At 39.7% G+C, this 22,323-nt stretch overlaps 1 protein-coding gene across 1 annotated transcript in view; it reads left to right on the top strand.

The window, feature by feature from the left end:
- The window catches only part of GMDS (GDP-mannose 4,6-dehydratase), a 595,298-nt gene that overhangs the window by 462,049 nt on the left and 110,926 nt on the right, over positions 1-22,323 (top strand). Inside the window, exon 8 of the mRNA XM_063097816.1 lies at positions 12,859-12,977. Coding sequence (XP_062953886.1) covers positions 12,859-12,977 — 119 coding nt within the window. The remainder of the gene's footprint in view (positions 1-12,858; positions 12,978-22,323) is intronic.

The following is a 22,323-nucleotide window of genomic DNA, read 5'->3' as shown; positions in this document are numbered from 1 at the left end:
GTCAGGATCTTAAAACTTCCTCTGAGAGTTTTTGTATTCCTTCTCGCAAACTTCTTGTTTCATTTTTAGGGAAATGGATTCTTAAAGTTGAAGTAGAGTTTTGCTGTATCTGATGTTACTTTTAATTTCACCAATTGTGGGGTAGATAAACCATTGCGTACTTGCAAAAAAAAAGTTGGCAGGAAAGCTGGATATGTTAAAGGCTCTTGGTTTTCATTGTGAGTGAGATTTCCCAACTGAGTGTCTCTGTTTTATTTTGCCTCTGGCTAACATCTGAAGATCAGTAATAAAGCTCTATGCAAATACTTTCATGTATTAAAAGAACAATATTTTGACACTCATTGACACAAGCAAAAAAATACAACACTAAATTAGTGTTCAGGAAAACAATAAAGACATTGTTCATTCACATGAAACGAATGTGAAAAATGTTGTGTTATATTAACAGAAAAAGTTGCTCCTCAGAACTTGACCTTTAGCATTTGCCTAGATGACATTACTTATGGTGTTGCGTAGTAATAGACAAATTTTTTTTAACAATCTTGAGCAGTCATTGATACTTGTCAGACTACTCAAATTTTAGTTACCAAAAAGTAAATGTTCATTCTCTAGAGTCTGATAATTTAAGTTTCTCTAAAGAATATTTAAAAACATTTTTTGGATATTCTAGAATTTTTAAATACTTGTTAAGTTAAATATTTTGAAAATGTTAATTTATCGTAGGCTTGTTTTTCTACTTGTTTTTTCTAGATTTCTTTGTTTCTTTCTTTGTTTCTTTTTTTTTTTCCCCCGGTGGCTGGCCAGCGCAGAGAATCAAATCCTGGACCTTGGTGTTATCAGGACCACACACTAACCAACTGAGCTAATTGGCCAGGGCTTTTTTTAAATTTTGAAGCTAATGTCTTATGTTATATAGACTTGATTTAAAAACCTCTCTTGACCATCTGTGTGTTATTAAAATAATTGAACTTCTAGGAGCACTCTTGATTTTTATTTTAAATCTTGGAGAATACGAAGAGGCTTTTTATTTAGTTTTCAGTAGTGTAGACAGGCCTTTTAAGGGGTAGGGGTTCTCTAAATTATTGTGTGTGTGTATATATGGTGGAATTTCTTTCCTCCTCTGTCACTACACTCACATATTACTGTGACAGTCAATGTTTTCTGAATGTACCTGGCTTCTCTTTTCACCTGTGCTGATCAAGGACATTGTAGAATCAGCATCTAGGAAGCTGTGGTGACAACAGACATATCACAGTCACAGGCAAGACCAAGTCACTGAGAATGATCTGACCACCCGAAAGAACAAAGCTCATACACTGTTGACAGTGGGATATTTTTATATTTAGCAAACAAAAATTACAGGAAGAATGGTTAAATCTTATTCTATTAAGCATATTTTTAAGCCTACTGAGTAGAAGAGCGACTTTCAACCTGACCTCCTAATTTTTGTGAATGAGGACGTGGTGAGGAAACACCTGAAATGAGTTTTGGTGAAGCAGTCGAACCACTCAGTTCCCAGATGCAAAGACTGTGCGTGTCCTAGCCCCCTGTCTTCGGTGACCACTGCAGCGAGGGTCATGAGTTGCTGACATGCAGGTGTGGACCCTCTGTGCCCCCCCGCCTCCTCTCTCACCAGCACCTCCCCATCGGCTGTGCCTGTTCTGCTGCCAGCTGAGCACGTGGCAGTCTTCCCTACTGGCCTCTGCAGTCACAGTAGTGCTACATGCCCCTTGGTGCTGCCCTCTAAGCACTGAGCACAGAGCCAGTATGTGACTGCTCGTGTAGACTCATCAGTCCGCAATTCTTGTTTGGTCTCCAGCTGTCTGCATCTGAGCTTGTTGGCACAAGGAGCAGAAACCAACTCAAAGAAATTCAAGAAGAAAGGGATTTATCATAAGGAGCCTTGGGATACTTCACAGGAGTGGGGAAGCAAGGTTTGCTTTTCTCTGTGTCTGTGTCTCTCTCCCCTCCCTCCTGTTCAAGCCTTTTCCCTCTCCCCTACCCACCTCGGTCTCCTCCATGAGGCCTCCCCTTACCATCTGTGGCTCTGCCCCTGAAGGACAGTCTCACAACTCCATGCTCAGCACTGTCCTGCTGGCTCCGTCTCTGTGTCTCTTACACAGATGTCTTTGCGATTCTGGTTGGCCCAGAATACAGGTCTCCATCCATGATAAGGGCCTGGGGGGAGGGGTCAAGAGTCACAGGGGCAGGTCTCCTGATTTAAATATAGCTGCCTTGATTCACCCCTTCAGCAAGAGCCGTGGGTGGGGCTAGTCTTATTTTAAAAAGGTTTTAGAGAGGAACCATGCTTGATGGCCCCCAAATACTACATGGAGCCTATGCCCCAGAAGTTCTTTCTTAAACCAGATATTGGACTTTTTACAGCCCCTTTTCCTGAATAAATGTTGGAAGTCCTGGGCTAGGCAGATTGTCTGCCTTGCCTGTCCCTGCATGGTGTGCCCTAGACTCTAGCGCAGTGCCTGATGCCTAGCAGACACTCCATAAATATTTACTGACTGCCTGGTCAGGTCCCCAGGTTTGCTCACAGAAGTCCATGTGGCTATTCCTCAGCACTATTTCTGTAGGAAACAAGGTTTCTGTGGGAAAGTGCATTCCTAGACACGGCCATCAGGAAAATGCATGTTAGCAGAACTCAGTGGGAAGAACATGAGAAGGGCGTTCGAGAGTCTAGTCCCCGCTCTGGCACTCAGCAGCTGAGTGACTCCAGGCGAGCCACTTTATCTCTCCAGTTTGATTTGCTTCATCTTTAAAATGAATTGAAATGAATGAGAAGACTCCGAGGCCCCTTCCAGCTGTAAAATTCTGTGGCTCTGACTAACAGAATCAGAATTTAATTCACTCTTCCCCATCAGTCTTTCCTCCCCGTGCCTTTTATGGGTGCAAGAGCTTGGTCGTGGAGATGAACTAGTTGCTCCCAGGCACCAATAACTCTCTCCAGCTACGTATTGCCATTGTCATCATCATCCTGAGGATAAATGATAGTTCCTGAACACTTCCTACATCCCAAGCACTGTTCCCAGGCACTTCACATACATTAACTAGTTTAATCCCCAAAACAACCCCATAAGGTAGGTGGTATTATTCTCATTTTACTGAGGCACTGAAGATTAAGTAACTCACCAGAAGTTGTCAAGTAAATGGGGGGGCTGGGGCCTAAACACCAGCTGCAGGCCTGAGCTCTAGCCACTACAGAGGTTCTCAGTGTGGTTCCCAGGCCAGGAGCCCCAGCTTCTCCCAGGAAGCGGTGGCAAATGCAGACTCTCTGGCTTCACCCCAGGCCTGTTGAATCAGAGACTGGGGCTAGAGGGGGCCAGGAATCCATGTTCTAACCTTCCAGGTGATTCTAACACACACTAAAATTTGAGAACTCCTGCCTCCTTTCTTCAGCATTACACTTTACCAAACCCATATGCACTCGCTAGGTGTTTACTCCCAGGCATTCCAGCCGGGGCGAGTGGAGTGGTGTGGATGCCATTGGTGGAGCAATGAGGTGCGCACTCAGATGTCAAACAAACATCTGCGTGAATCAGAAGCTAGTCGCGCTGCTTTTTAAGCTCACTCTCTCCTAGCTGTTGTCACTGTGAACTCTGAAGGAGGGAGAAGGGGGTTACTCCTCCAGGTGTGCAATGGAGACGAGGAGGAAGCCTCCTCTGTGTAGCCCCAGCAGGTCGAGCAAACAGGACAAGGGTGGTGTGTTGTGTTGTCAGGTCCCCTGTCCTTACTTAACACAAAGCCAGCTTTTTAGCCCTGCATGGCCTACCGCAGTAGACACCAGCCACATGTGGCTACTAAGCACCCAAAGTGTGGCTCTTCTGAATTGAGATGTGCCTTAAGTGCAAATTACAGGCTGGACATTGAAGACTTAGTGCATAGAAAAGGATTGTGAAATATTTCAATAATTAATATTTTAAATTGAAATGATAACATACTGGATATATTGAGTTAAGTAAAGCATTAAAAGTTTCTTTTTAAATTTTTATTTTACCTAGTAGAAAATTTTAAATTACATATGTGGCTTACATCATATTTCTATTGGACAGTGCTGTTTTAGGATAGTCTGGTAAGGTACTGTGTACATCTGTCCTGTGTAATATGATGCGTATATAGTTTTTATTTACTGATAACAGTAATTGTCAACACTGGAACTGAGAGACCTATGGTGGGGGATTATCCAAGGGAGCATAGAACCAGCTCGGTTTTTGGATTCCTAAGGTATGAGTCAGACCAAGAGGCAGAATCAGATGGTTAGCATGGGTTTGAAGGATCAGGTCATAGAATGGTCAGAGCTGGCTTCCCAGGAACAGGTTTAGGCAGCAGGGCCAGAAACCATGAGCAGGGAGATGTACAATCAGGTGGTCATGAGTGTAAAGAAACTTCCTCATGCATGCCCAGAGCTTTATATTCCTGCTGGGCCAGGAACTAATTCTAGAATGGCTTACCTGGGTATTCAAGTGGGAGCAGGTAATTGGAAACACCTGGCTGAGGTGGGTGGCTGGGTTCGCTCCAGGAAACAACTACTTCTGGGAAGTATGTTGTCACAGCACTGATGCTAGGGCCAAGTGAGAGCATTTGTTAAATTATAGTGACCCAAAAGTGAGCTTCCGTTTTCCAGGTGTCAATCTGTGAATTATTTTTCCCCTCATAGAAACCTATCACTGTACAGTGTTAAAGATAGATGCAGCTTTGAGTAGAAACTGCAAGCTGAAACAATAATGCTTATATTAAAGAGCAATATAGTAATTTCATTGCTGTATTGAAGCAGTCAGCCGGCATTGTTGTCATCATGAGATAGCCCTTTGTGGTACATTTTTTTCTAGACAAGGTGTAACCCTCCCACACTGCACGCCCTTCTGCAGTGTGACTTTACCACTCCTCCCATAAGGGGGGAGAGTCTGTTTCCCTTTTGTTTGAATGAACCTGTAACCAGTAGTATGTGGAGGAAGTGACATACGGCCAAGGCCTTATGAGGCTTTGCAGCTTCTGTTTTGTCATCTTGGAAGCAGTCACCGTGTAAGAAAGCTTGGGCGAGACTGACAAGTGGTAGGAGAACTGCGTGGGGAACTGAGGTGCATGCAGCACCAAGCATCAGACCTGTCAGGGAGGCCACTGTGGTCTCACAGCCCCAGGCAGGCCTCTGTGGCCAACACCATAGGGAGCAGAGATGAGCCTTCCACTGATTCCTCCTGAATTTCTGACTCACAGAACCATGAGCAATTACAAGGTTGCAGCCATTAAGTTTTGGGGTGGTTTATTAAGCAGCAATAGATAAATGAAACAACCTTCATTTGTATGTGCATTTTTCATTAAGATTCTTTCGTGCATTGTTTACATGGTCACTTAACTTTGGGGTACATATAATTGCTTTAAGATAGTTATTTATGCACTCATTCAGAATATATTATGCTGATCACTATATCCAGCACATTATACAAGTTTAATCCTTTTGAGACATCATGCTTTAAAAATGAAAATATAGAGAAATATCAATTTTATTTTTTATGGAGCAATACCAATTTTATTAATACACAATGAGAAATATCGCAGTTAAGGTGCTTAATCTTTTGATTAATTTATTCTCTTCTGCACTTTTAGTATATGAGAAGCCAAATTATAATTACATGGTTACTTGATAACATGGATATACAGAGAACAAGAGGTGTCAATTTTATTTATTTTTATGTTTTGTATTTTTATTGAAACACAATTGATTATACATATTTGTGGGGTACAGAGTTGACTGTGAATACTTGTGTAAAATATGTGATCAAATCAGGATAATTAACATATTTGTCATTACAAGATGTAATCATTCTTTGTGTTGGTTAACCAGCTTCTCACCGATGCCGCTCCTCTCCCCCTTTTGCTCCTATAGTAACCACAGTTCTGTTCTCTCTCTTTCTCTCTCCTCCCACTTATGAGTGAGGACATGCAGTATTTCTCTGTTGTGCTTGGCTTATTTCACTCAACATAATTTTCTCCAAGCTGCGAATGGCAGAATTACATTCTTTTTTTATGGCTGAGTAATATTCCATTGTGTATATATACCACATTTTCCAGTTGTCCATTGATGGACATTTAGGTTGGTTCCATAACTTGCCTATCATAAATAGAGCTTCAATAAACATGAAAGTGCAAGTATCCCTTCAACATGATGATTTCCATTCCTTTGGGTATATGCCCAGCAGTGGGATTGCTGGATCATATGGCAGTTCTACCTGCAGTTGTGTGAGGAACCTCCATACTGTTTTCCATAGTGGCTGCACTAATTTACAGTCCCACCAACAGTGTAGGAGTGTTCCCCTTTCTCCACATCGTTGCCAGCATTTGTTTTTTGATAATAGCCATTGTAACTGGGTTGAGATGATGTCTCAAAGTGGTCTTGATTTGCAGAGAAATATTATTTTTAAATGACTGAATAAGGACATTGTCTTTCAACATTCCTTCTTTGAAACCCTCTGAAATCAAGAAAAAGAATAAGGTATAGCAAAAAGAAAACCGAAGTTTCATTGTAACAATGAGATTGGCCATGACTTGAATTATAAGGTATTAAGAATTTGAGACAGATACCATGAAATTTGGAGAAAAATAAGGGAGAGTGCTAGGAATCAAACATACAGGCTGTGGATTTCACTCAAAATAATTTCAGTCGTAAAAGGCCTACAAAATAATCTTACAGAGAAGTGGAGAATATCCTTATAGACACTCATGTTTACACTGCAGAGGGGCAGCAAGATGCTGCTCCAGGGGAAGCCAGTTTTACCTTCTGTGGCACAGTCCACACTGCAGATTGTGATCTGGGGCAAAGGCCAGGGGAAAGCAATCATCACCAGGTAGCACTGTTGCAGCCCTGTGGTCTATGAGCTATTCTGTGAGCCACACTAACCAGCTAAATGCTGAGAAATTGTGGCAGCCAAGTCCTGGGGCAGAGGATGTAATGCGTTTGGTGAGCGTTTTGAGAGGAGTCTGAACTGAAGCTGCAGGCTGCCCACAGGGCAGTGTCCTGCTCTTCCTCATAAGATTTTCAGCAAACAGCCAGCCTCGTTTAAGTATAATAATAATTAGAAAGGGACTGCCCCAGAATCTATGCCTCGGTGGGCATGGGGAGAGAATTGCAAGGAGGAGAAAAAGAGCATAAGCAAAACAGGTGAGCAGTACATATCATAAGGAGTGTTATTTAAAAAAAAAATATATAGCTGGAGCTTGGGTACTTGTTCTCCATAGATTCAAAGAAAGTACAGGCAACACGTTTTTGTTAAGTTGCTTAAGCAAAGGTGGGCAGATTACAGTGCAAGGTTAATAAATGTTTCACTGAGCACAGTCGTGCCCATTTGTTTCCATATTGTCCATGGCTATTTCATTCTACAACAGCAGAGACAAATAGCTGTGATGGAGACCATATAGATCACAGACCTAAAATATCTACTATCTGGTCCTTTAAGAATAAAGTTTGCTGTCGCCCAGCTCAAATAAAATATCTAAAAGAGATAAAAAAGTAAGTTGGTAGTGATCAGGAAACATATGGAAGAGAAAAAGGAAATTATTACAGAAATTGAAACCAAAGTTTAAAATAAATGTTACTAAAAACAATCAGGTCTAATAGGCTGGAGGAAACTACATAAAAAGGGAGAAAAACGTGAAAGTAAATGGATAGGAGATGATAGATATCGAAGATAGAGCAAAAGATATAACATATGCATAATTGGTGTGCCTGGAAAAGAAATGGAACAAATAGAAGAGATAATATATACTCAAAAATAAGTGGAAGAAATAAATGTATAACTAGAACCTGCATATTGAAAGAGCAGATGATATCCCAGAAAAATTGATTCAGAATGATTAACATAAGACTAGGAGCTTTTAAGTTTTACATTGTTTCCAGGGAAGACAAAAATTAACCCCAATATTGGAATTTGCCAATTGCTGTGCCTGGCTAGAGTAAAAGGATAAAGGGCAAAGCAAATCTTGACATAGCTTCTTTCTTTCAGTACATGTGGTGTCAGTGTTGAATGATATGTTAGCAAAAAAAAGAAGAGCTCTATAGCTTTATAAATTGTGTTCTATTATTTTTACTGCTTTTATTAGTTTATTATATAGTTATTTTTCCTGCTTAATAATTTTGTAACATTAAAATGTCCAAAAGACCCTTAATGAAAGGAATCCACATGCCACAGTATTTTTGCCCATAAAGAAAATTAATAGATTGAGAGGACCATCTCCAGACTTTGGTTTTATGCTAGTTGATTTTGTTAATGTGAATTTATTTGTTTTAAGTAGGTCATTTGATACTTGTTTCCCAACTATGCAAGAGTAAGGGATATTCTCCCAGGCTAACTCTGAGACTGACCCTACATGGGTCTCAGAAAGCATAAGTCCTGGCCTCCTACAAGACTACGTGAGGTCCTGACCCAAACTGTAAATACCAGGCTGTCATCATGAACACAGCTACTCAATAAAGCTTAAAGATAATATGTGTGTGAATGGATCCACACTTGGCACCCTTTATTTGGAATTTTAATTTCCATTTGTTCAAATTCGCATGATTTTTATTAGAATTATTTCTTAGACTTTCTCCCCTGAAATATATATACGAGCGTACTTCAAAAATTTCATAGAAAGATTTGTATTATCTTTCCATTCTATTTTTCCACAAACTTTTTGAAGTACCCTCATGTACATTTGGTCCTGTTTTAAGATGACTTTTCTCACAGTGGCATGTGAAGCACACAGCACAAGGCTGAGAGTGCAGCAGTCACACACACAGTTAAACCTAACCTTGATTAACAGATCTTGTTATTCATGGATGCCAGCTCGGTTAATAAGTGCTCGTGGCTTGGACACTGGAGGTTAATGGCGAGCTGGAAGCAACTGCAGAATCCAGAATTTTAAGACAAACATGCATCACACCCCAGAAGGCATGCATGGAATCAGGTGTAGTCAGTCAGCTGTGGTGTGTACTCTGGGTGTTGTCCTTCACCGGTGCAGCTGTGAACAGCCAGCCACGCTGGCAACTCATCAAGCAGAGAGGAGCGGCCCCACGCCACGGCCTCGTGAGCCAAGTAGGAGACAGTGAGAGAGGGGTGTTTTTATTTGGAATTTTTAAGTTAAAGTTTCATTTTGACTTCTCTAAATTAAATTTGTAGAACAGATAGGTTAATTATATCTGTACAAGACAGCACGTGTCCAAATTTAACTAATGTTTGTACCCCTCTCAACCTGGCCATCAAATGTGAATGGTATGGAGTCAGATTTCCCTTAAACTTAATGTGCCTTCCAAGCAAAATGAATGCAAGACATGATTTGAAAACTGTCCTGTTCATTTGCTATTAAGGGATATTTTTATGTTGAAGAGTCTGAAGCCCTGGTACATTCCTTAACTGACTTTCTTCCCTGTGGGATGGATTAAAAAGCAGATTTTTTTTATATGCACTGGTAATCAGGTCAGGACTGAAAGTAAATAAGCATCTGAGGAAGTGGATAAGCCAGTCACATCCTCAGGGGCACTGAAGGAATGTGGGAACACTCCGTCATCTTCCCCCCTCATTCCTTGAGAGACAGAGAGAAGCTTGGCATCTAAAATGTGTCGCCTCAAAACTGTTTCTCTAGTCAGACGCCATGCTGGGTGGTGATTCGATACAGACTGCGACCTGGCCATGTCAGGGGTCGTGTGGTCCAGCATGTGAACAGGAAGGTGAGAACGGGAGCACCTTTGCCTCAGTGTGCCATCCATCAGAGGAGAAACGGAGCAGATCGACGTGTGCAGCTGGGGACGAGGCGAGTGGCTGGTCCTGCTCACACAGGGCCTTTGTCTGCCGGCCGCGATCTAGCGTTGCGACGGATGCCCTCGGCCTCGGCTTTGTGGCAAATTGCTAACCCATTATCACACCAGAACACAGGATCATTTATCTTCTAATCCAGAGTGTCACCTGTTCTTCATTTACCAGTCAATAACCATTAATTATGCTCAGTGGAAATTTAAACAAAGCCCTTTCCTTCTGTTAAAACCAGTAAACTATTCAGTAATAACAAATAAATCTGGACTTGTATACCCTTTCCCTTCCCATTCCCAGACTGGAGTCTGGTACAATATGAACTTTAGAGGAAATGCCTAGAAATTGATAGGTCAAAGGCCACAGATAGTCTGATGTAGAAGCAAAGAGTAGATCCTTGCCTCTCCCAGATTCCTGTCGGGAATGCATCAAGCACCAGGGACCCATGCCCGTGCTTACAGCCATCCACCATTAACCAGCAGTCACACTTTCTCCTGTCACTTTCAGCAAGCCCTTGCTTTCTTTCACATAGATAAAAATAGGATTTTTTTTTTGAGACCATTCTAGCACAACAAAGTGTTTCTAAAGAAATAAAATAAGCTGAGTGGTTCTGAAAGCCCTATTTGAAATATTATTTTTAGAATGGAAATTAGAGTCAAATACATTTAAGTGTATTTACCCTGTTACATCTAATCCCTCAGAAAAACGTTCAAATAGAAATTCTGGCCAGAAACGTAATTTACATTTTCCTAAAAACTCTGGAAGTATTTTGATGAAAGCCAAAACAAATTTGTGTGTTCACTTGTGTGCATGTGCCTGGATACACACGTGTGGCCACTTGGGTGAGGTGGGAGGGTCAGCTTAGTTGGGAACGGTGGCCAAAGAGAAGACTCAGTCCCAGGGAAGCCACCATGCTGTGTGTGCTGGTCACAGGGAAACCCACGTGTTATACTATACTTCATTTCAACTGCTAGACTTGGGACTCTGGTACAGGATCTAGAGGGAGAGGTCAGCATTCCCCGATGAGGGGAGAGGGTATTCCAGATCATGCTTCTCATGCAGGCACAGACCCACAAGAAGAGGCCACCCAAACCAGGCATCTGCTAGTGCACATGGGCACTTCATGACAAAGGCTCTGGGTATGGGTTCAGCTACCAGGGCCTGGACTATACTACAAACCTCACTCCTCTTGGCCCCCAGCATTTAACAGCATGCAGGGAGCCACTAGGCTACTGTAGACTCCATCTGCTTTGAAACTAACTTTATTAGTAGTAGTATAACATTCAAAAAGTTGTGACTAAATTCATCAACCATGATCTCTTAATGCTAAATGAAACTGCAGCTATTTCATTAATGTGAGCAAAACTGTCTCATAGCCAAGACTACTCATCTGTCATTTACTTTACAGTGTATCACTGACTTGAAACTTGCCGTTGTCCCAGACAGCATGCCACATCTACAAGGCATGTAAAATTGCCCAAAGTCTCATTTTTCATGGAACAGATATATGAGTTAAATCAAACAACTTCAAGTAAAATGGAAATATATACATGTACATTTTATTTGACTTTTTAGGAAGTTGCCACAAATTCAGATGAATAAAGAAGTATTAAACTTGGTTGGTGGCATTTTCTAAGTGAAAATAGGCTGGCTCATTGACTTCAGCAACCTGTTTTTCAGCTTATCCAATAGCAGCTAGGGAGACAGCAACCAAAATAGTTTTCTTTAAATATCAGAACAATGGTTCAGTGCATGTAACATTGGGGACTGTGTTATAATGAAGTGTGCCTATTCTTTTTCCTATTTTATTTTATGAAGTGGGTGGGAATGATGAAAAAAAAAATTGTTTCTTTTTCTTTTTTTTTGCTTTGCTCTGTCTTAAAGAGACATGTTCCTGTTGGATACCCACTACAACTAATTTTTTAAAAATCTGTATCTCCTATTTTGTAAAAAAAACAACCTTATAATTAATGTGCAATTATAAGCTGTGGAAACTGTAGGCTTGCATGCTATTGATAAACACACTTCCGGGCTGGCCGGTTAGCTCAGTTGGTTAGAGCACGATGTTGTAACACCAAGGTCAAGGGTTGAGATCCCCATACCAGCCAGCCACCAAAAAAAAAAAGAGAGAGAGATAAATAAACATGCTTCAAACTGAGTGGAGCCAAGCACTGATGGCTGTCCTAGTTTGCGTGCGGGATGCGCAGCTGCATCTTTGCTCAGCCAGACTCCGCATTCCCACTGAGAAAGTGCACCTGCACGGCACATCCATTTCGATCATGGCAGGGGGGTTGAGCACCCGACCTGGAAATGCTGCGTCGTGAAACCCTTAACTCTGATGTAAATGTTTTCATTTGCTTCTCGGACAACTATATTTAAGTGGTAGTATTCTCCACTACCTGGTTTTTTCATTAATGATTCTTGTTTCTTTTGACTTTTTTTTTTTTTCTTTTTGGCAGCTGGCTGGTGAGGGATCCGAACCCTCGACCTTGGTGTTACAACACTGTACTCTGACAAACTGAGCTAACCAGCCAGCCCTATTTTGCCTTTTACTTGGTAAATTTTCAATTTTATTGTTAAGAAATTGGTTCTACTTTTGAGGACAGACATCTGGCTTCAAACTATTTTTCCTTGCCTGCCATCTATGATATAAAGGAAAATTAGACAATGCTTTCAGAATGGTTCTTTTCATAAATACACTACAAAAAGGTTATTTGCCACATATAGTGCTCAACATCATGTTCCTCTAAATCGTGGTCCAAGGACCTGCTGCATGAGAATCCCCTGGGATGTTGAAGGTAAAGATTCCTAAGACAAATTCTCCAGGCCTCCTGAGTCCACACGTCTGTGACTGTGGCCTGTCTGTCCATACCAAGATGTTCCCCGGGTGATTCTGATGCACACTGAAGTTTGAGAACCACTGCTGTAGTGATTAGAATATTGTATTAAATTCATGCTTGTTTTCTAGCTGTACTTGTTCACATTCATTTACGTGCACTTGATAAAATAGTATTTCCAAAGTGGCTGCTGAGTGTGACTTTCACGTGGATTTGCCTCTCTTTGTCTGTAGGCTATGTGGCTGATGTTGCAGAATGATGAGCCGGAGGACTTTGTCATAGCTACTGGTGAAGTCCACAGTGTCCGGGAGTTTGTGGAGAAGTCATTTCTGCACATTGGAAAAACCATTGTGTAAGTGAGTCTGCGGGCTGGCTGCTGCTCATTCAGCAGACGTGTCCCAGCAGGTGTGCACCTGGGCCTGCGGTTCTGCTCACTGTGCGTGTTGTCTTCTCTGTGAAGCGGCACGCAGAGGTTCGGTGTGGAGCGGGGACTTGTTCCTCAGCATGCCTGTCCCCACTTACACCATACCGCAAGTGTTTGTCGGCGTCTGAAGCAAGTCCTTTCAAATTTTATTTTATTTTTCTTATTTGTTTAATGTTTTTCATATTCATGTATTTTTAATTTTTATTTTACTTTTGTTTTTTAAGTTTTAAATGTTTTATCACAGTATAAGTGCCTTTTACTGTGATTTTTTTTTTTTTTTTTTTTTTTTTTTTGTCGTTTTTTCGTGACCGGCACTCAGCCAGTGAGTGCACCGGTCCGTCCTATATAGGATCCGAACCCGAGGCGGGAGGGTCGCCGCGCTCCCAGCGCAGCACTCTACCAAGAGCGCCACGGGCTCGGCCCTTTACTGTGATTTTACTGTGGCCAATTCTACCCTTACCAGATCAATGTGATAACATTCAACCTTTTTTAATACTTTTACTTTGTATACTTGAAATTTGAAAAAATCAAAAACTTACAGCAAAGTTTCAAGAACGTTATAAACCATCCTCTTTTCTCTGAACCATTGAGAATGAGTTGCTGACCTGACACCCCATCACCCTGAACTTTTGTATGTATTTCCTACAAACAGTGGCATTCTCCTACATGAACGTAACACAGCCGTCAAGCTCAGGAAATTCACAGTGATCAGTTAAGACCATCTAATCCTGCGATCCCGTGTGAGTTTTGGCAGTGGGGCCAGTGCTGCACCTTATGCCAAAGTGATCTGGGTGATTGCTGCGCACCACATTTACTTGCTGCACTGCACAAATCTTGAGGTCGGATTTGTATTGGGATATTTGAAAGATTTGTGGGAAATCATTATAGAAGAAGTGTTCTTGTTTTGTTTTATTGCAAATATAGGTAACATAAAATATACCATTTTAACCATTTTTAAGTACACAATTCAGTGGCATTAAGCACATTCACAATGTTAGGCAACCATTACCACTATCCATTTTTGAGAACTTTTTCATCACCCAGACAGAAACTCTGTACTCGTTAAATAATTTCTCATCTCCCCTCCCCCAGCACCTTGTAAGCTCTATTTTACTTTTCCATTTCTGTAAATTTGCATATTCTAGGTACCGCATATAATTGGAATCTTGCAATAATTTATCCTTTTGTGTCTGGCTTATTTCACTTAGCATAATGTTTTCAAAGTTTATCCATGCTATAGTATTTCAATCCTTTTTTAAGGCTGAATAATAATCCATTGTATGTATATATATACACATACATCTTGTTTATCTATTTATCTGTTGATAACGGGTTGTTTCCACCTCTTGCTATGGTGAATAACGCTGCTATGAACATGCATATACAAATATCAGTTTGAGTCCCTGCTTTTAGGGGTTTTTTTGGTACATACTTAGGAGTGGAATTTCCAGGTCGTATGGTAATTCTGTTTATCTTTTTGAGTAACCATAAAACTGTTTTCCAAGATTCATTTTTAAAAGATAAGAAAGGGCTTCTACTTCTAGCCATGGTGGAATAATAGAAAACAGATTTATCCTTCTATAAAACTAGAAAACTAGGAACAATATAGGAAACAACTACTTTAGGCATTGGACATCAGGCAGTGCAGGACTGTGATCCCTGATAGGAAAGAAATAAATGAGGTGAGCCCTGCAACCACCCTGGCTTTCTTCCTGGAGGCACAGTCTGGACCATAGAGCACAGAACGGGAACTCCAAACAGAGAACTGCCTTGCTGAGTCGAGGAGGCAGAGACCAGAATTCAGAGAGTTTGAGGTACAGCTGCACTTTGTGGGGCAGAGTTCCAGAAAGGCAGAATATAAAAGGGAAAGAGCTCCAGAAATCTACACAGGGGTCGCATTGAGTCTTTTGTTAAATAACATACATGTCTGTAAGGAACTCCACAAACTTGGGAAGAATTACCTGGGAGCTGGCAGCTGAATGTTTCTTGGAACTCACCTAAGACTGGAAGGCATTCAGGTTTCAGCCAGCCGTAATGGAGAGCCCTTCCTGATCTCTCAGAGAATGCGGTTCAGATGCCAGAAGGGACATGCCTCAGAAATGGGGCTCATCCCTAAAGTAAAGGCTACTCTAGACGCAGGCCAAGGAAGTTTAAGTACAAGTCTCAAAATTGGTCTTTAAGTACAAGACCAAATTGGACACAAATAACTTAGCTTCCTGTCATTACTAACTCCAAGAATCTTCAAAGGAAGACAGAAAATTTAGATACTCAACAACATAAAATTCACAATGTTTTGTATTCAGTTAAAAACTAATAAGCATGTCCAGAAGCAGGAAAACATGGCTCATAACCAGGAGAAAACTCAATGAAAAAAACAGATGAGGAATAATAAAGATGATATGAGCACACAAGGACATTCAAATAACTGTTATAACTATGTTCAAGTATTTCAAGAAAGATATGTACATATTGAAGAGAGGGAGGGAAAATATATAAAAAGAACCAGATGGAACTCCTAAAAATGAAAAATATCTGAAATGAAAAATTCACTGTTGGCATTGAGAGCAGATTAGATACTGCAGAAGAAAAAACTAGTGAACTTCTAGATATAATAGAAATGATCCAAGATGAAGCACAGGCAAAGACTGGGGGGGTGGGGGTGGAAAAAACGAATGTTCTTAGGACCTGTGACACAGTTATCAAACAAGACAGCATATGTGTAATGGGACCCGGTGGGGAGAGGGGTACAGAAGAATTAATTAATTGCATGTTTTTCCCGAATTTGATGGAAACAATAAAATCACAGACCCAAGAGGCATAATAAACCCCAAGCAGAATAAGCACAAAGCAAGTCACACTGATCTACCTCAGAATAAAAATACTGAAAATAAGTGCTAATGAGAAAATCTTAAAAGCAGCCAGAAAAGAAAGATAATTATTTACAGAGGAACAAATACAAGTAGAAGAAAGGTTTTTTTGTCAGAAAATATTGGAGAAATAGACAAATAAATTTTCTAGTTGGATTACTTTATCACTCCTCTCTGTAACTGACAGTGAAGTAGACCAAAAAAAAAAAAAAAAAGTCATTTAGGATATAGAATCATTTAGGATATGATAAGCCTACATGACCTAATTAACATTATAAAACATCACCTATTAGCCAGAAACAGCATAATATACATTCTTTTCAGGTGTACCTGAAACATGCACCAAGGTAGACCATAATCTGTGCCATAAAAGAAGTCTCCATAAATTTCAAAGAATTAAAATTATAAGAGTATATTTTCTGACCAAAATGAAATTAAATTAGAAGTCAATAACAGAAAAATATCAAAAATCCCCAAATGTTTGGATACTAAACCACACACTTCTAAATAACTCACAGATCAATGAAGAAATTGCAAGGGAAATTATAATATATTTTAAACCGAGTGAAAATGAAAACAGTGTATCAAAATTTGTGGGGTACAGCTAAAGTAATGCTTAAAGAGAAATTTGTGGCTTTGAATGTTAATATTAAAAAAGAAAGTTCCCAGGCCAGTTATCTAATCTTCCGTTAGAGGCTAGTAAAAGAAGGGCTAACTAAACACACAGCCAGCAGAAGGAAAAAAATAATAAAGTAAAAATAGAGAGCAATGAAATAGAAAACAGAAAAGCAGTAGAGAATATAAAAGTGACTGAAACCTTGATAAACCTCTATCCAGACTGATCAGGATAAAAAAGAGAAGACACAAATTATGAGTATTAGAAATGAAAGAAGGAATATCACTATAAATCCTTCAGACATTATGTAAGGGAATATTATGAACAACTTTTCGCCAGTTTGTCAAATTAGAGGAGATGGATAAATTCCGTGAGAGACAGAATTGCCAAAACTTTCTCAAGAAAAAATAGAAATGTCAATAGTTCTATATATGTTAAACTGAATTTCACTGATGATTTCTAGCAGTCATTTAAGGAAGAAAATAATATTCTTCCTAAATACGTTTAGAAGAGAGAACATTTCCCAACTCATTTTATGAGGCCAAAGTTACCCTGGTACTAAAAACAAAGACATTATCGTAAGAAAAGAAATCTGTAGCTAGTATTTCACATGACATAGAAACAAAAATCACTAACAAAATATTAGCAAATTGAATTTAGAAGTATCTAAAAAGTTGATATACCATGACCAAGAAAGATTTACCCCAAAAATGCAAAGTTGGTTTAACATTTGAAAATCAGTGTAATTCATCATATTAAGAAAACAAAGGAGAAAAACAAAATAATTTTTTTCAATAGATGCAGAAAAAGCATTTGACAAGATTCAACAATGATTTATTTTTTAAAAAATAGGGCTGTCCAGTTAGGTCAGTTGGTTAGAGCATGGTACTGATAACATGAAGGTCCAGGGTTCAATCCCTGTACCAGCCCTACCAAAAAAAGAAAAAGGATCACTCCTTTTCAACATTGTCCTGGAGATCTTGACCAAAAATAAAACAAGAAAAAAAAAATTAAAGAAAGAAATATATCTGCCTTTACTCAAAGATGTCATGATAGCAAACATAAAAAACCTACAATCAACAATTCAAAAAGCTACTAGAACTAAAAGGCATATGAGGGTACTTCAGAAAGTTTGTGGAAAAATAGAATTAAAAGATGATACAAATCTTTCCATGAACTTTTTGAAGTACCCTTGTATTTAGCAATGTCACAGGATGCAAGATCTATACATAAAAATCAACTGTATTTCTATGTATACCAATGAACAATTGGAAATTGAAATTAGAAAATAGCTCTTACAGTAGAACAAAAAAATGTGAAATACTTAGGGATGAATTTGATAAAATATATGAAAAATTTATACACTAAAATCTAGAAGACATTGATGAGAGAAATCATAAAAGCCCTAAATAAATGGAGAAATACACCATGTTCTTGGATTAAAGGACTGAATGTTAATAAGATGTTGATTCTCTTCGAATCTATAGATTCAGTGCAATCCCAATCAAATTCACAGGCTTTTTATTAATAGATATTGACAGGCTGGGGTGGAGGACACTGAGGTCCTCAGCCACACCTCCCCAACGTCTGCATCCAGCCCAGCAACAACTAACAGGTTGCTGCCAGAAGTGCCCCAGGCTCAGACATGCACCCCCAACATCCACATCCAGCCGAGCAACAACCACTGAGCCACCACCAGAAGTGCCCCAGGCTCCCAAGCTGAAGTGGTGGAGAGCTGAGGGCCTCAGTCACACCCCCCTGACATCTGTGTCCAGCCCAGTGACAACCACCAGGCCGCTGCTGGAAGTGCCCTGGGCTCTCGAGCTGGGGTGTAGGGGGCCGAGAGCCTCAGCCATGTCCCCCTGATGTCTGCATCCAGCCCAGCCACAACCAAGCTGCTGCCAGAAGCTCCCCTGCTGGAATGAGAGAGGTGCCACAGGCCTCTACCATGGCCCCCTCCCCCCTTCCTCGTCACTTTCAACTAATAGTGCTGAAACAACAGATATCTCATGACAAAGATTAATTGAAATGGAACATAGATCTAAATGGAAAAGCTAGAACTAAAAACTGCTAGATGAAAACATAGGAGAAAAACTTCACAAGCTTGGGGTAGGCAAAGATTTCCTAGGTTGTTTTGTTATTATTGAGGTTTCATGTTTTTATGTTTTGCAGAAATAGTCTCCCAGTCTATGGATTACCTTTTCAGTTTCTTAACAGTGCCTTTAAAATAGCAAAATTTAAAATTTCCATGTAGTTTAATTTCTCACTTTTTATGGCTTTTTGTGGTATGTGCATTTGTTTGCACTGAATATATAAATCAACTTGGGGTGAAGGCAAGGGTTTCTTAAGGACAACAAAAGCAAGAATTGTGAAATTTTAAAAAATAGATAAAATTAATAGCATAATTAAAAACCTCTGCTTTTTGAAAGTGACCATTAAGAAAATAAAAATTCATCCACAGTTTGAGAAAAATAAGTGTGGTGCGTATATCTGACCAAATACTTGTATCTAGAATGTGAAAGAGCTCCTATAACTCAACAATTTGAAGACAACTGAAAAAATGGCAAAATTTTGAACAAATACTTCATACAAGAAAACATACAAATGGCCATTAAGCTTATGAAAAGAAGCTCGGCATGATTAGTCACTTGGGAAATGTACATGTAAACCATAATGCGATACCGCTACACTCCCTTTGGGATGGCTAGAAGGAAAAAGACCGTCAGTGCCATCAGTGTTGATGGGGGTGTAGAGTGACTAGAACCCTCACACATGACTGGCTAGAGGAGCGGGGCTGCCATTCTGGAAACAGGTTGGCTTTCTTATAAAATTAAATCTATATTTACCATATGACTAGCAATTCTAGACACCAGAGAAAAATGAAAACATGTATCCACATAGAGCCTTATATATGAATATGCACAGCAGCTTTATTTCTAATAAAACTTTACTTCCCCCAGTGTCTAATCAACCAATATACAGGTAATTAAATGGGCTGTATCCATACAGTGGAATACTCTACTCAGTAATGAGAAGGCATAAACTACCAACGCCTGTAACAACATGGATGAATCTTAAAATCACTGTGCTTAGTGCAAGAAGTCAGACACAGAAGAGTGCAGACTGTGTGATCCTATTTATGTGATCTTCCAGGAAAGACTAATTTGTAGTGATAGAAAACCGATCAGTGGTTGCCTGAACACGATTGGGGTGAAAGGCCATTAAATACATGAAAAGGTGCTCAACATGAGCAGTCTAGGAAATGCACATTTTAAAAAAAAATTTTTTTTCTTTTTATTTATTTATTTTTAAATTTTATTTTGTCGATATACATTGTGGCTGATTATTGTTGCCCGTCACCAAAACCCCCCTCCCTCCTCCCTTTCCCCCTCCCCCTCACCAATGTCCCCTCTGTTTGCTTGTTGTGTCAACTTCAAGTAATTGTGGTTCTTATATCTTCTTCCCCCCCCCCGCGGTTTTGTTTTGTGTGTGTGTGTGTGTGTGTGTGTGTGTGTGTGTGTGAATTTATATATTAATTTTTAGCTCCCACCAATAAGTGAGAACATGTGGTATTTCTCTTTCTGTGCCTGACTCGTTTCACTTAATATAATTCTCTCAAGGTCTATCCATGTTGTTGCAAATGGCAGTTCGTTTTTATAGCTGAGTAGTATTCCATTGTGTAGATGTACCACATTTTCCGTATCCACTCATCTGATGATGGACATTTGGGCTGGTTCCAACTCTTGGCTATTGTAAAGAGTGCTGCGATGAACACTGAGGAATGGTATACCTTCGACTTGATGATTTCCATTCCTCTGGGTATATTCCCAACAGTGGGATAGCTGGGTCGTATGGTAGATCTATCTGCAATTGTTTGAGGAACCTCCATACCATTTTCCATAGAGGCTGCACCATTTTGCAGTCCCACCAGCAATGTATGAGAGTTCCTTTTTCTCCGCAACCTCGTCAGCATTTATCGTTCAGAGTCTTTTGGATTTTAGCCATCCTAACTGGGGTGAGATGGTATCTCAGTGTAGTTTTTATTTGCATTTCCTGGATGCTGAGTGATGGTGAGCATTTTTTAACATGTCTGTTGGCCATTTGTATATCTTCCTTAGAGAAATGCCTACTTAGCTCTTTTGCCCATTTTTGAATTGGGTTGCTTGTTTTCTTCTTGTAAAGCTGTTTGAGTTCCTTATATATTCTGGATATTAATCCTTTGTCAGATGTATATTTTGCAAATATTTTCTCCCACTCTGTTGGTTGTCTTTTAACTCTGTTAATTGTTTCTTTTGCTGTGCAGAAGCTTTTTAGTTTGATGTAATCCCATTTGTTTATTTTTCCTTTGGTTGCCCGTGCTTTTGGGATCGTATTCATGAAGTCTGTGTCCAGTCCTATTTCCTGAAGTGTTTCTCCTATGTTTTCTTTAAGAAGTTTTATTGTTTCAGGGTGTATATTTAAATCCTTAATCCATTTTGAGTTGATTTTAGTATACGGTGAGAGGTATGGATCTAGTTTCATTCTCCTGCATATGGATATCCAGTTATCCCAGCACCATTTGCTGAAGAGGCAGTCCCTTCCCCAGTGAATAGGCTTGGTGCCTTTGTCAAAGATCAGATGGCAGTAAGTGTGTGGGTTGATTTCTGGATTCTCTGTTCTATTCCATTGGTCAGTGTGTCTGTTTTTATGCCAGTACCATACTGTTTTGGTTATTATAGCTTTGTAGTATAGCTTAAAGTCAGGTAGTGTTATGCCTCCAGCTTTATTTTTTTTGCTCAGCATTGCTTTGGCTATGTGTGGTCTTTTATTATTCCATATAAATGTCTGGATAGTTCTTTCCATTTCTGAGAAAAATGTCTTTGGAATTTTGATGGGGATTGCATTGAATTTGTATATCACTTTGGGTAGTATGGACATGTTCACTATGTTGATTCTTCCAATCCAAGAGCATGGGATATCTTTCCATCTTCTTGTATCCTCTCTAATTTCTCTCAGCAGTGGTTTGTAGTTCTCATTATAGAGATTTTTCACCTCCTTGGTTAACTCAATTCCTAAGTATTTTATTTTTTTGGTGGCTATTGTAAATGGGCAGGCTTTCTTGATTTCTCTTTCTGCATGTTCACTATTGGATAAAAGAATTGCTACTGATTTTTGTGTGTTGACTTTGTATCCTGCTACTGTGCTGAAATCATTTATCAATTCCAAGAGTTTTTTTGTAGAGGTTTTAGGCTATTCGATATATAGGATCATGTCATCTGTAAACAGGGACAGTTTGACTACATCTTTTCCAATCTGGATGCCCTTTATTTCCTTCTCTTCTCTGATTGCTCTGGCTAGTACTTCCAACACTATGTTGAATAGGAGTGGTGAGAGTGAGCATCCTTGTCTAGTTCCTTTTCTTAAAAGAAAAGCTTTCATCTTTTCCCCATTCAGGATGATGTTGGCAGCAGGTTTGTCATATAAGGCTTTAATTATGTTGAGATACTTTCCCTCTATACCTAACTTATAGAGGGTCTTTGTCATGAATGAATGTTGAACTTTATCAAATGCTTTTTCAGCATCTATAGAGATGATCATATGGTCCTTGTGTTTGACTTTATTAATATGGTGTATCACATTTATTGATTTGCATATGTTGAACCAACCTTGCATCCCTGGGATGAATCCCACTTGATCGTGATGAATAATTTTACGTATATGTTGCTGTATTCTGTTTGCTAGTATTTTAGTGAGGATTTTTGCATCTATATTCATCAAGGATATCGGCCTGTAGTTTTCTTTTTTGGTTAAA

Source organism: Cynocephalus volans, chromosome 5 (assembly GCF_027409185.1).
Source record: "Cynocephalus volans isolate mCynVol1 chromosome 5, mCynVol1.pri, whole genome shotgun sequence".
Taxonomy (NCBI): Eukaryota; Metazoa; Chordata; class Mammalia; order Dermoptera; family Cynocephalidae; genus Cynocephalus; species Cynocephalus volans.
This window is presented reverse-complemented; position numbering and strand designations above follow the sequence as displayed.